A 14,854-nucleotide genomic window follows, 5' to 3' on the forward strand; every position below is an offset into this window, starting at 1 on the left:
GCTCTAGCTGTTTTTCTAAGTCAATTATGCGGTTGACATTTTGGTACAACCAGACAAGTCTATTTGGTGTCCACATGTTTGTGTCTTTTTGACAGCTTACTCAACTTATTTTAGATATTTCCGACATTGTTGAAGATGCAATACAATCTTGAAATACCTGTGGTGAATCTTCCTTATTGTTACTGCTGGAGAATGAAGACATTTCCAGGGGCAATGTGCTAGAGAATGAAAATGTACAAAAATGAAATGAAACAAGTTCCACCTGGATAACGTCTTAACAATGGAAAGCGTTGGCCACCTTTGTGCACAAAAGGCCTTTGGCCTACTGAGATGCAGAGCGACGTTAAATCAACACCGCATGTAAAGAAAGATGCAGTAAGGGCTTACCAATGAAAGGAAGTAAAAGTTATAGTGAAGTGAATGTGAATGTCTCGATCAAGTTGCAGCTTTCATTTTGGTTGCAAAGTCCTCTACTTCCCTCTTGAGGATGAAAACAGTATGTTTATTTCACATTCTGAAACATCAAAATATCAGGAGACACTTCAAACAGCCCGGGATCATTGAGAAGACATCAAAAAACAACCACATTATGTTAGAACACCCACATAACACAACAGACCTGAACTATCTTTTTTTCAAAGTCAAAACATTGGTGTATTGACTCCACTGTGCAGGCGGCTGTAGAGTTACTCTCCGCAAGGAATTCATAATGTGACAGAATGGCCCAACCGTAAAATAAGCCCCCATCCCTGGGTATTGATTGGACTTCAGCATTATTTCAGAGCTCATTAGTGGAATGAAGGTATATTGAATCCACTGTGTTAAATAATTCAGTTTGATGTTTTTTGTAACAGTTTGAAGTAGGGCCGTCATAACAGGAAATCTTTAAAAAAAAAAATACTTTCTCTCAAATGAATCATTAACTTTGTTTATTTTGCGCTTTCTTTCTTTTAGGCAAATGAAACACTCAAAATACAAGTATAGGGAGGTGGAGAAATAATCTGTAACCAAAGCTCTATATATATATATAGAATAATTCAAGAGGCTCTGGATTACTTACACAATATTATCATGTGTGGTATTAACATTATATCAATGTTATTTTTAAATAGCATGGTTATTGTCAATACTGGTACATCCTAACACCCCTAGTTTGAAGACAGTTAACATGGGTTTGACCAGTCCTTGATCAAGATTATTCAAAGTATACAGTGTCATAGAGCCAGCTAACATAATTCTCTGAAATATGTATATATTATACCGTTTAGTTTGAGTATGGAAGTCTTTTACGCTCGATTAATAACAGAGCCACTTATCATTATCAGATTAGACCGTTTCAAGTGTAAGGTCCTTGTAACAGTTTTTGATTGGACACTACCTCATGAAAATATACAATATTGCTCAGTAATGCCCTTTGAGTGTAACGAAAAAGTTGTATTTGGGGAAAATTGCGAGGTCCTATAATTGAAAGGGAAAACAATATCTAGTGAAAGTAAACAATCTGGACAAGAACGATATATTTGGCATCCAAAAGATGCTATAAAGCCGTTGGAGGGAATACCAGTCCAAGTTCATTAAGGTGGCCATATGTGGCACTTTTTATAGACAACAATTCAATGTGGTTTATGTAGGATTCATTCAAAAAACAGAAGCATGAGCTTCAAATTATGAAATGATTATTGGATTAAGGGAAACTTGACAGCAGAGAACATTGAGGTGTTTGGTTTTAAGTCAATGGTGGCGTATAGAGACTGTGGATTTTTAGTTGGGTAGTCAGTTCTTAATATTAGAAGGTGCATTAGGATACATGACAGCAGGTGGCAGCAAATCACCAAGTATCCCAGCATTAGAAGAATACAATGATACACATTTATTTTGTAAGTTTATCATCAGGACTCTATATTTTCATAATTTCAAAATGAGCATTTTGATTAGAGACTAATTTCCTCTAAATAATAATTCAAGATCTGCATTGTTATTTTCTAAATGTTGTGCTCTTAAATATAACATAGCTTGACACACACACACACATATGGTTAAATAAAATGGTTTATTCAACATTTATTAATCAATAAAAATAAAATAAAATGTTGCAAAATTTCTTTCAAATCACAGAATTGTACAAATCATCGCTCCAATCTAATGTGGTCATGACATAGAAAAATACAAAAGGCACTGTGCATTAGAGTCTGCTGCATATACAAAACATGTTGAACCCAAACGTAGTCCACTACTCAGATCTGAAACATTATCAATAACCCCTCTCAAAAAAAACTAAATAACCAACGCTCATCTATCTCTAGATGACAATTTTACATGTCCATGTCCTACAAGTGCAGACTCGCTGCTAATAGGAGCTATTCTTAAGAAACAGGACAGAGAACTGCATAATTGATTTAAAAAACAAAGAAAAAACAAAGCTTATCACTGCACGGAGTGTGAAAAGAAAAGTAATCTAACAGAAATACAGTGCAAAGACAGAAAACACAGTTCAGGACGTGTGAAGGTGTGCATGTGAGGAGATAGGGATGTGCCTGGTGTTACTTTGTCACATACTTTTCTACCAATAATCAATCAATTAACCATACCCATCACCTTAAAGACACCAGAGGTATTAGTCCTCCTCTGGTTGAAGTTGGATGAGGGGAGAGACAAAAGAAATAACTTCACGTCTTATTTGCAGAGGTCAATAAACTCCACGTACCAACAAGTAGCAGAGGTTGTAAGTTTCCCTGGCTCATCAGACCTGTGAGGACGTCTCATCATGTGGGTGTCCTGGAGCTTCATATTCACACGGATCCTTGGGATCCATTTTTAAGTCGTGCCAAAAAAAGTGACCAATAGGGTGACATACTTTCCAAAATCTACAAAAAAGGTATATTATGTCAAAAAGAGATAGATTGGGGCAGACAAGTTGTAAGACAAAAACATGGGAGTATTTAAATAAACAAATTAAAGCATTTCATGAACTGCTGGAAGTTGGGGATTTCTTCACGTAAAATAAAACGTTTAATCTCTTGTGTGGTAAAGTGGCTTTTTGTGACACATTCTTTACGAACCCCTTGGATTTTGAGCTCCAACAGTCCAGACAGCAAAAATGTTTTCGGCATGTTTCTGTCTCTGTACCTTTCTGGTGCTCTTTACTGTGCAAATTCACTATTCATTCAAAGCGTTTAGTAGTTCATACCAAAACAGAAGGATAGCTATTAAGGACACCTGCCATTCTTTTTACAATCTCTTTGGCATCCAGTTTCATGTCCGACTTTCTGTATGACAAGTATAGATGCTAACACACATCGCAGTCAGAAGGAGTCAAACTGTGTAGCAGCCATAGTGCATAGCAATTCTTTTTGGCATCCAGTCACCGGATTACACAAGGTCCATTGATGCTTTTGCTAAAATCATAGGAAACCGTGCTCATCAAGTCCTTTTGAAGTAATCGGGTTCCACTTTGCAGTAGTCTTTGTGGGAGGATAGCCTGCAAGACAAAAGCCAAGGACTGAATTAATCCAAACATTTACAAAAAGGATAAAAAAAAAAAGTTATGCAAATAATATTATCATTGGTACCTAATTCTGATCTGCTTTTGGAAAGCTCTGGTGGTTGAACATCTGACAAAGGGAGCCTCCCTTCCACGTCACTCTCCCCTGATGACGTATGGTCTTCTGCTTTCATGTAGGCGGGTCTCTTGTGGTACTTGGCCCTGTAAGTGTCCGTCATACAGTTATCCACAGAAAAGTACGTGGTGGGAAGAGCCATGTCTGTCAGACCGGGGGAGTCCGTGCCATCGTTGTGTCCGGGGTTTGGACTGGGTAACCTGTCGTCGCTCTCGCTGGCCGACAGATCGTTCCGGTCCTGATCCGATGACCCCGACTTGGAGCTGGCGTCTGATGAAAGCCTGTGCTCGGCAGGTGTTTCAATCCAGCGACGCAGGGTGGTGTGCGAGAGTGGGGACAAGCCATTTTTGGGTTCGTAGCGGGGGCTCGACCGCGTTGGCACTTCCGGCGGTTGGGAGTGGACGGCAGATGGGTCGGCGTAACTGTCGCCAAAGGTCTTGGGGGGTAAAGGTGGGGGATAGTTGTGCGAGAAAGGGTCTGTGTGGGCAAGAGGGCCAGTCTCTTCTTGTTCAGAGAAGGGTCCAGCGAGGTCATCCGAGCTGTTCCACTCAGAACTGCTGGTCTTCGCTAAGTAACGAGGCACGGGGCTCACAGGGCTGCCGTCCACGCTTTCCTCGTGTTCGCTGTCCAGACCATTGTTCTTTTCAAAAATGCCAGGAGTGTACCGGAAGGCTCTTCTTCTGTTACAGGGGGGAAAAAATAAACAGTATTTTATTTGCCCTCGTGCCAAATCAACAGAGGACTTACACAGCGCTCTTTTAAAAGACCTTTTCTTACCTTTGTATTGGCTGACTGGAGAGGATGTCTCCGTCCCGTAGATCTGGAGATTCTCTTCCATGTTCACCTAAACAATAATGGAGCCTCATGAGCATTTTTATATCACAACACACTAATATGTAAATTCATGGGCATCACTAGCAGATGGTCCAAAAAATAGAGCGATGTAACATCTGCCGTTGGGTTTTTTATTTGAACACGGCTACAGTACTTTTTTTTTTTTTTTTCTGTGTCTCTCCAGCAAAGACATGTTATCTAACAGGGGTCATGGGGAGGCCCTTTGCCTGGTGCTGTGAGAGGAAGTATCAAAGCAGCGAGTCTGGCAGAGCGCCCTCAGGCCCCCTGTGTACCACTCTGACTGTCTGATCCAGCCAAAGAACGTGGCCCCTCAAAAGGGAATTTGGGTTCATATCCAGCTGGCTTTGAGCTAACAGTGCTAATAAAACAATAAGGACCCTGGATGAACTCGAGCAGATTTAGAAGTTGCATCACACGCATACTAATGAAAGCAATGAAAATTCTATCAATCCATTCGGGTCAATCACATCATAATCTGATGTCAATGAATTATGCTGAAATAATTTGGAGATAATAGCCGATTTCAGCCATTAGATCAGCAAAAACCACATGTTTAGAAAGGGCTCCCTAGGTGTGGAGCTTAGCCAAGTTAGCAGGGTGGGTGTGATTTACAAGGCCTGAGACAACAGCTGACTAACAGGACAAGGAAGAGAGTGAGTGGCTGAGGACCATCTGTGATGTGTCAGCATACCCCCCCCACCCCCCGTGCTCTCTCAAAGCATTAGTGGCTAAATCCTTTGTGCTGGCATGCAATTACGCCAGGGTCAGACTCCAGACTCCAGATCCCCTCCACAACACTATTGCATTTTTAAGCTGCTAAATCCATGTGGCAATTCACAATTTGATGACGCTGATCTGCAATGTTGGCAAGCAATTGCAACAATATCATTCTCAAAAACAAAAACAACAAAAAAAGGATGCCTTTCTGTCTCATATTTATGGTCACATCACCGTTGCCAAGAGAAAGCTTGGAGGAGAAGGCAGCTGGATGAGGAAAGGGTAAGGCGACTGTATTGCTGGGTTGCCCGTCAGTTCTCGTTGAAATCAAAAAGATGTTTCAGAAAACAGCTATCAAATAATCGCTATAATTCCATCCAAATTTTATTCAAATCAATTCTTCAGGTTCGGGGTCTGGCTTATCTCCAGAAAACATTCATCTCAGTGGAATTTTTTTGGGATCGCTGCTGTAGCTGCGGATGCCAGCGAAACAGATGTACTCAAGGTGTCCTGCTGTTTACACGGCCTAGTGCACTTGCCTGGGAAGCCGTCCATGTACTGTGATTGCATGGATTAGGCTAAGGTTCAGCAGCATTCAGTGTACTATCTAAACTGCACCAAACAAAATTTCCCATTTGCTTGTTAACTTGAAAGCAAGTTATTTATTCAGATAAATGAATGTGAAGCTTTCTCATTTGCATTTTTTTTTTTGTAGCACTTAATAAATGCGTGAGCTTTCATTGGTTGACATATTAAGAGCCATGCAATGCGTGCGACTATAAACTCATCTTTTAAACACTTAAGGACAGAGATACTCTACTCGTGTAAATTACTTACAGGCCGGTCTCTAATCCCATTTCCACATAAAGCATAACTCTGAGAAAGGTTGAAGAGAGGCACCTGTTTGGGGCCTGCCGTTATCCACTAAAAGTTATTCAGGACATTTAACTGAGGGGAACAGAGAACATCATTTCAATTATACCAACTGTCAGGGTGTGAAACTCCTAGAGGAAATAGAAAATGGGCCTCTGCACAGACCATGAAAGCAAATCCAAACTAGGTTTTGAGAAATTGTACATGCAAAAATTCCTGACAGCCCTTTGAAGTTTTGTTGATGCGACGGAAAAAAACAAAAACTCTACACATTTCAGTTCTAAGGCTGTCAAGTTGAGATTTGTAGTTCTCTGAGTTCTGCTGTCTGGGGTACTTAAATTTCTTCAACATCAATCAGACTCACAGGCGTATTTGCAGTTCAGCTTCTCACTGAGACTTGAACTATGCGGGGAAGAGAAATCAGCCCTGAAAAAATTTCAACTTTTTCAGACAATTTTATCGGTCAGTGGCCAGAACTCACACCGTGTTGATACTATGCCGAGTGAACTTTGAGTCACAAGCATCGTTTCAGATAGGATATACATCTCATAATAATCATAACTTAGGGTTTCACACATACATGAGTGCCAAGTGAAGTACACAGCTCTTCTGTTTATGTAATCATAACAATCAATCATGTGCAAACTGAGCCGTAAGAACTCGATGAACTCTTGATGAGGTCTGCAGGAGCCACCGGAGCCAATAAGGTGACGAAGAGAGGTCCCTCGTTTGATGCAACAAACGAGCATAAGAATGATTAGTCACAACGGCAAAGACCCACCCGCGTGTGTGTGTGTGTGTGTGTGTGTGTGTGTGTGTGTGTGTGTGTGTGTGATTTGAGAAAGGATTTTGGACTTAAATGGACAACTGGAATCTGCTCAGCCTTCACTGAAACTGCAGCTCAGGCCAGACTACCGCCGCTGAACTCAGGCCAAACGGCCTTAGGACACATTAACTGCAGCTCCTCAATACCATTTGCAGACAGCAGGGCGGAAATTCCCCACACTGATTTTAAAACGGCTCCTGAAGAACCAAACTCAAACACCCTATCAGAGATAAGTTTGGGTTTAACAATAAACAATTCAGCATTGCGAGGAATTCGTCAGATTAATCAAGACTAACTCGAGATACAGCTGAAGATGCTTTTCAAATACAAAAAGAAGTGTCTCATACAAAAATGGAACACATTCTACAAACATCTTAGTATAAAATGTAGGTTTGTGCGATCAATTATGAACAGATCTTTAGAGAAATTTAAACAAAAAACAAAATGGTCACAGGCAAAATGACAAGACCAGCATTCGACACTAAGCACTCATGCTTGTTTCTCCAACTCACTGCACTTGTGCAAAAGCTATTTTCAACTCTGAATAAAACTCAAGGAAGACAAATTATAGCTGCTGTTTCTATGCTGCGTTTTAGAACTCTTTGGGACCTTGAAATAGCTGCAGTGCTACTAAATGGCATTTTCATTGCCTCATGTTTGAATACCACCTTCTGACAGGCCCAGTCGTGGCATTTTCTGCCCGGCCGGGCACAGCTGGGTGGCCCCTACAAGCACACTCATCTTCCCCTCTTATTCAGGATTAACTCAGCGTGTTCCTCTTGAGGGAATTAGAGAGGCTTGGTTGTTTTTTTTGAAGATACTTCTTAATTTAAAAATCTATTTCCCTCCCTTTTCTCTGTGCCGATACTGTGTATTACAAGTAAGCTAGATAAAGAATGTGAAGGCTGTCCGGGCAACAAACCCCCTAGTGCTATTCATGCCATCTAATATCCCGCCTTCCTGTCTAATAATGGTTAAAAATAACCATTATTGCAACATTGTGTCCAAAACTGATCCCCAAAATGTTGTATCCTGTGGATCCAGATAGCAGTTTATTAGTTGGTATTTATTATCTTCGCGTTCCTTTTTTCACCCTTTCCTATTTTACCTTTTATATGAGTGAGGAAGGACAGACGACCTGACACAAACCAGATGTTTTTTAAATAATGTCAAAAGACTTGATGTTTCCTTTAAGCCCATGTAGACTTCTCTGTGTGCCGCATAACATAAACTTTACTCAGGAAAAAAAAAGGTCAAGGCCAGTCAGTGAGGAACCAGAGCACACGTATTTCCATACAGTATCCCAGTATCAATCAGGCTGTGACCTTACACTACTGATGGAACAATAAATCAAGGAAATTGCTTAGTACTATCTTAATGTTTCAGATCCTCACGACACGCAGAAGCCTATTGGGCAGAGGACATTTCTTTAATGTCAGGGCCAAGCCTTTGGGAAAGACGGATTTCATTTCCACCATGTAACACACAGAAAACCTATATTTCTTCTGGAGTTGGATGTTTAAATTACAAAATGATTTTCCTATTTTTGCTTCAATGAATCCATCAAATATCTAAATATATAACAAATCCTACCCACTGTATATCTTAAACGTTAGCTCTCTCTGAGGACGTACACAGGTGCCACCAGTGATATACAGAATAAGCAGACGTTGTTAAACCAAAGTTATTGGTGCGCAGAAATATGAAGTGTGAGAAGTACTTACCAGTGGAGTATGGAGAGTGCAATATGTCAGCCTTCAAATCATCACTTCTTCTCTGAGGGAAGTGATCCCTAAAATACAAAATCAATTCAGTTATTCATTCACTGTGGATATATGTTATCAGCATTGATTGTGTGGTGTAATCTGATACTGATTCTTCATTTCTACTGTATTATTATTTTCTTTGGTGTGAAGAAAACATCTTATTGCCAAAAAGGAGTGCTTATGTTTTCTTTCCCCTTGTTGTTACTGTGGGACAGGTGTGGTTTCTGTTTGTAACTGCAGTGCGTTGTATGTGCTGTTAAATGTTTAAAGATAGTGTAATAAACCGAATGAAACTGGTTGAAAAAAAAAAAATCATGCCAAAATTTTACCAAAATAAAATTATGTGAATTTCATACACTTTTAGTGACTTCAGGCCTCAACCCAGAACAAAAAGGAGCAATTCACTGCCAAGAAATAGGCTTGAATAATTAACTTGCGGTTGAGGAAGTCAGCTATCTGCTGGCTCTCCCCTCCGAGTACAGGAGATGTCAGCTAGTTGGGATCATTATCTCCAAACAAAACCTGTACTACAAAGCCATCAAATGACAGCCAAACATAATAAGGCTGGCACATCTGCCTTGTGTGCATTTATGTTAAATGGGTCTTGCTATTCTTAGAACAGTTTGTTTGCAGTGTTTAATCATTTAAAGATGGCAGCACTTTTTTTAGACTCAAATCCATAAATGAGTAGGGTATGGGTGGGATGACAAAGCAGAGTTCTGACACTTGTATCAGAATTGTGGAACAGACATTTCGGTCAGATATTGCCGAGCCAAGATTTTGTCTAAAAACTCTATTTTACCTTGTGAGATGCAGCTCGGGAATGGTGCGCAGGTCTTTGGAAGAAAGGTTGTCTACCACAGGTGAGTCCAGATTTGCCGAGCCATTGCTTAGTCTGTCACTACTTTCATAACCGGATTCCGTCCGCTGGATCTTCCAGTTGTCATTCCGCACTTTAAGAGCCGCTGAGCCCTTTGACCTGTCCTTGTCGCTGTAGCCGCCCCGGCCATCTGAGTCCAGCGAGCTTCGGCTGCCGCCTGTTTCGTGCCTCTGCTCGTCCTCGTAGATGGTCATGAGGCTCTTGGGTTTGTGTTCTTCTCTGCCTCCCCACGTGAAATCTCTGTCGAGCTCTCGGTCACGGGAGGGCGACTGACTGCTGGGTCTTCTCCGCGGGCTGTGCTGCCTTCGCTCTTGGCTGACCGAGTTACCACCACCGACGCCACTCAAAACACTGTCCACGTTTAACGCCTCGCGCATGGGCTTCCAGGGGCGGCTGGGCCTGCTGCGGCTGTTCCCTCCGCTTCCAGGACGCTCCCTGGAGTCCTGGCTGCTGTCGGTATCGTACCCGTTGGAGACCTGGTCTAATCTCCGGCTGTGGTGACCACTGCCGATGCTGGGCACTCTGGGCAACACTTGGACCCTGGAGTGAGAGTGAGGGGGCTCATGCGAGGACCGTCCACCAAGGTGGGGCGTTCGCTCGGTCCGTATGGGACCTTTTCCTTGGCTGCTGTACAGACGAGTCTCCAGGTGTTGTTTGAAGCCATTCTCAGGAGGAGAGACGGAGCGGGAGTAGGTCCTGTCCTGACCCGGATCTGCTTTTAAACAAAGGAAGTTTCATGAGAGCTTGAACAGACAAACACATTCAAAATAGATTTTAAATCATGATTCAAGACTTTGAATTTGAATTAGAAATATGTAATATCTATTGAGGCAGGATTTTGTTTTTTTTAACTTATATACAGTATATCTACTTAAACTTGTCTCACCTTCAAACTGTCAAAAATCTGTCTATCTATCCATCACCTGATGCCAAAAGACAGCGTCATGAATAACGATGCCAAGACCAAAAATTGACTTTCACTGACACCTTGACACAAAGCTGTGCTAAAGCACAGTGCAAGTTGGGCGGCAAGAGAGAGAAGGGCATGACGACAACGGGGTTACTGACATTTATGTGTGCAGGTGACAGGAAGGTGTGAATTACAGCCGACAGGAGTCGATTTTCTTCCATAGAGTGTACACAGAGGGTAACCAGCTCAGGTACAGACAGCCATGCAGATACACATGACACAATGTGTATTTGTGTGTGTATAGGCATACATGTATAGGAATGACATGTCTGTGTGTGACAAATTATGTCTGCTTTTACAAGGACACTTTCAGCCATTATAGCCACTTTCAGAATATATGGCCAGGGATCCGTCCTGGAAACTAGTTCCTTCTTGTCAAGCTATAGATGCACCCACACACACTTATTTATCTTCCCGGCAGCGACATTTCTGATTTCAATCGTCTGCAAAAGGTTTTGTTTTAATCTTGGAAATACAATAAAAAAGACTATTCTATTCTATTTCATTTGTATTGGAGTCATCATGTAAATGACCTGGAGAATGTGATATGCTGTAACGTCACGTTTGAAGGAACAAAGAGTGAATTTAATACTTCATATAACTGTCAGTCCTTGGAAAGCCCGCAAGAGATACAGTTCCTATTGCTTTGGATTTTGCTGACTTCGTGCTAGAGTTAAATCACTATAAACATTGCTCTCTACGTTATGGTATATATATATATAATATACACCTGTGTGTTTTAACAGTACACAAGGCTGTGGACCATGTTGGAAGAAGGGTAAAAAATGTCTAAATTAATACTTACAGAAATCATTCATAAATACCTTGGGGCTATCCCACAGTCCAATATGAGCAGCAAAGTTGCTTAAGCTTTTCTTGAGTAGACTTTTTAGCAAAGTGCTAGCCTGGGCATGAGCCCCGCTGCTGTAAATTTATACTACTTACATTAACTGTATTGTCACCTCCAGCCTCCCCATTCATCACGGCAGAGACACTAGCCTCCTTAAGCGGACTGCATTCAATCATAATGGGACGTGAGCTTGCTGCTAACACAGGCTACCGTTGTTGACATGGTGGATTTGGGAGTGTGTTACAATTGTGCTCCATAATCCCTTCACTGACACTTAATTGAAAGCAGTGACGTACTAAGAGAGTATTAAAGTAGTAGACCAATCAGCCGACTGATTAGAACCAACACACAGTGTGTGGGGGTCAATGGGACATGGGCATATTGTGCCAGGAATATGAATTTCTTTTGAGTTAAATTCCCCCTCTAATTAAATCTTACAGTATGAGATCTACTCTATAGTGTATGTTTGTAAATGTAAATGTAGACCACAGAGAGGAGGACCAATGGCTCTGAATATGAGAGAGTGGGATGAAGGCAGGCTCCAACAGACGTCAGCACTTAATCCCCTTTCTGACACATTGCTCCCGAACCGACGGTTACATAAGGGCTGGGGAAGTGGAAGGCTAGCCTTTTGTATCTTAAAGCCTGACAGTTATCATGTGTATAAGTCCACATCTATAAATCCACACACTATCAATGTGCGACCAACCTCTGTGGCGTGACTCCGGCCTCCGATGACCGCTCCTATCAGGCTCTCTTCTGGATGGATGCATCCCACGCATCTCTCCTGCTCTCTGGGCAACTTCTCGTGAAATATCCCTGAGGCGACTCTTGGGTTCGCTGGTGCCAATTTTCACTACAAAACAAGGGAGATGACAGGTAGAACCATGAAGAATTTGGCACAATTTAATTAGGGGGGATATAACGAGCATGTAATTTGTTTGTTTTTTCAATCTCAGCTGGAACTCTTCTTCATCAGGTGGGGTTTTCCACTACTGCAGACACCATTAACATTATTATTATCACAGTGTCTAATTTATTGTCACTACATCCTCTCTCTGCTCACTGTTTTCCAGCACCCCCCAAAGCACTGAGCAATTGGAGAGAGTGTAGACTGATGCAAACTTTACAGCACAACATTGTGCCGATGTATGCGGTGCATTTTCTGCTCCATGAGGAGAAAGGCGGCATGGTGGAAACATGCCCATGCAGAGGCTTCCCTGCTCTGTCTCGTCATTATTAATGAGGAGTCATGACACTGGAAGACATGACCACACTGTGGGTCTGTTAGCTGTCTGAGAGTTCTCTGTGAAGAGAACATTCATTTAAAAATAAATAAATAAAAAAATACATTTGTGAGACTCAATATTCTGTTTAGCACAAAAAAACAGAATGTGTTATAGTTCACAAGATGATGAACAAAAGTTGAATTATTTAGACTTTTGAATGTGGTGCTTCTGAAAGCTCAGAGTGACTCCTAAAAACAACATTGTTTCATTGTCTTTCCAATAAAGTCATTTACTTTTCTCAATTTATCTCTTCTTCCCAATTTACACTCTTCTCTGTACTACATTACATTACAGTCATTTAGCAGACGCTTTTATCCAAAGTGACTTACAATTCAGAGAGCAATTTTGGGGTTAAGTGTCTTGCTCAAGGACACATTGACATGAGACTAGCAGAGCAGGAGCTGGGGATCGAACCGCCGACCCTCTGATTGAAAGGCGGCCTGTACTAGCATTTAAGTGTGTGCAGAATTGGTAAATCTTTGTGACCTGTCTCCTCAATGAGGGTCCCTAATCCCCTCTGTATAACCAACATGGCCAGATTGAGTTCTACAGCGAAGATATTTAATTATCTCTTCTTCTGGTTGCTATGCCAAATCTGTGTGCACTCTCTGTGGCCAAAAATGTTTAAAAATCAAGGCTACAAACTACAACCAACGCCCAATGTCTTTTTTTGCAGCACATTTCTTTCATTGCACATTTTTCACTCTTGATCAGTGCAAGGCACTCCACAAGCACATATTGTGTGTTAAAACCATAGTTTTGTTAAGGCTGATACTTCTTTGTAATGTTGAAAGAATTTCCTTCAGAAAAAGAGAAAAAAAAAATAATAATTATGCAGTGTGTTCCTCCACATCTTGAGTTACGAATCTCCCTCTCTTTGCATTCTCAACACTTTCAGTCTTCTCATATTTCCCCTCCTACCTGGTCCCCGTTCTCCACTGGTCTGAATGCTGCCCCTGCTGAGGGTCGAAAGGGTCTTCTGTTTGAAAGAGCCTTGGCCTAACAGAGCGTTCAGATTCTCCCTAGTGAGGTCCAGCTTCTTGTGGGCTACAACTGGAGACTCTAAGCCTGTGGAGGAGGAAAAAAGGAAACATAAACATTATTAAAATGTCAAGGTTATGCCATTTATGCAGTCATTTCTTTTCCAAAACACTTTGTTCCTAAAGTTTTATGATAAAGAAAAAATGTATTTGAAATCAACAAATACACAGACTGCACCTGACACTAAGAAACTGAATTTAAATTACAAAATGCTCCCTCGGTTATGCAGGATCATCCAGTTTGGTCCGGCGCCCTGTCAGCTCTGATGGGCAGTGAGCGGCTGCCACAGCTTGGACCTGGGGCACGGCCAGCATGCAGAGTTGGAGGAGGATCTTTAAAGGGGATAAAAACCTCACCAACCAAACAAATCCAGGGATGTATAATCCAAACGGCAGAGATATTCAGCTGTCATCAACAAATTTTCATTACTGCCTGCAAAGGCAAAAAATATGATCTGGGATTTTACACGTCCTATAAAGAGTTGGTTTTTGTTTGCTCAGGTTTCTCTGAATTAGATTTCCATTTTAAGTGATTTGTAAATAAGTGTGTGTGTGTGTGTGTGTGTGTGTGTGTGTGTGTGTGTGTGTGTGTGTAGAACTCAAAGGGAGCCATATGATGCTCAACTTCGAGTTCATATTTATATTTTGGGTTTTTACTTACATGCATTAATTAAAAATATATATATATATATATATATATATATATATATATATATATATATATATATATATATATACATACCTGTATTCACCCACCTTCTGTCCAAAGCAGTTTGCTTTAGCGCCTGTCTAATCTATGAGAAATGTTATAGATTAATCTAAAAACAATCCCCAAAATTGACCATTTCAATTAAGTTAATTGTATTTTGGCAAACTGTAGGTCAGTATCAAAATGTGCTCCCCATATTCTTCAGAGTACACTTTTCTTCGATTGTAATCAAAAGTGATAGACTAGCATTTTTTTTTTGACAAGGCAGCAATAGTGGGCTGCAGCCAGAAGCCTACAGGCAGATGAACAGCATCGGGTCTCCCTCCACTGCCCGCGCTGCAGTGACACAGAGCCGGTTGAAAACCGTCAGTTTCCCTTCAAACACTTAATCAATAGAATTTCTAAAGTAGCAGGCAGATGATTTGATGGTTTTATTAGTGTATTTAGCAGCAACAAGAACAG

At 41.2% G+C, this 14,854-nt stretch overlaps 1 protein-coding gene across 2 annotated transcripts in view; it reads right to left on the reverse strand.

Annotated features, from left to right (window-relative positions):
- Positions 1–2,031: 2,031 nt before the first annotated feature.
- LOC137874611 (inactive ubiquitin carboxyl-terminal hydrolase 53-like) overlaps positions 2,032–14,854 on the reverse strand; it is a 30,344-nt gene continuing 17,521 nt past the window's right edge. Inside the window, exons 11-17 of one of the 2 annotated variants that reach the window (XM_068713427.1) lie at positions 13,565–13,711; positions 12,064–12,210; positions 9,457–10,246; positions 8,613–8,680; positions 4,395–4,461; positions 3,570–4,297; positions 2,032–3,478 (exon numbers count right to left, since the gene is read on the reverse strand). In XM_068713427.1, the coding sequence (XP_068569528.1) occupies positions 3,402–3,478; positions 3,570–4,297; positions 4,395–4,461; positions 8,613–8,680; positions 9,457–10,246; positions 12,064–12,210; positions 13,565–13,711 (2,024 nt within the window). In that variant the 3' untranslated portion in view covers positions 2,032–3,401. Of the gene's footprint in view, positions 3,479–3,569; positions 4,298–4,394; positions 4,462–8,612; positions 8,681–9,456; positions 10,250–12,063; positions 12,211–13,564; positions 13,712–14,854 lie in introns of both variants that reach the window. The other variant, XM_068713426.1, reaches the window with a different exon arrangement.

The sequence above is a fragment of the Cebidichthys violaceus genome, unplaced genomic scaffold, assembly GCF_023349555.1.
Source record: "Cebidichthys violaceus isolate CVI_PGR_0920_01 unplaced genomic scaffold, fCebVio1.0.p SCAF_19, whole genome shotgun sequence".
NCBI lineage: Eukaryota > Metazoa > Chordata > Actinopteri > Perciformes > Stichaeidae > Cebidichthys > Cebidichthys violaceus.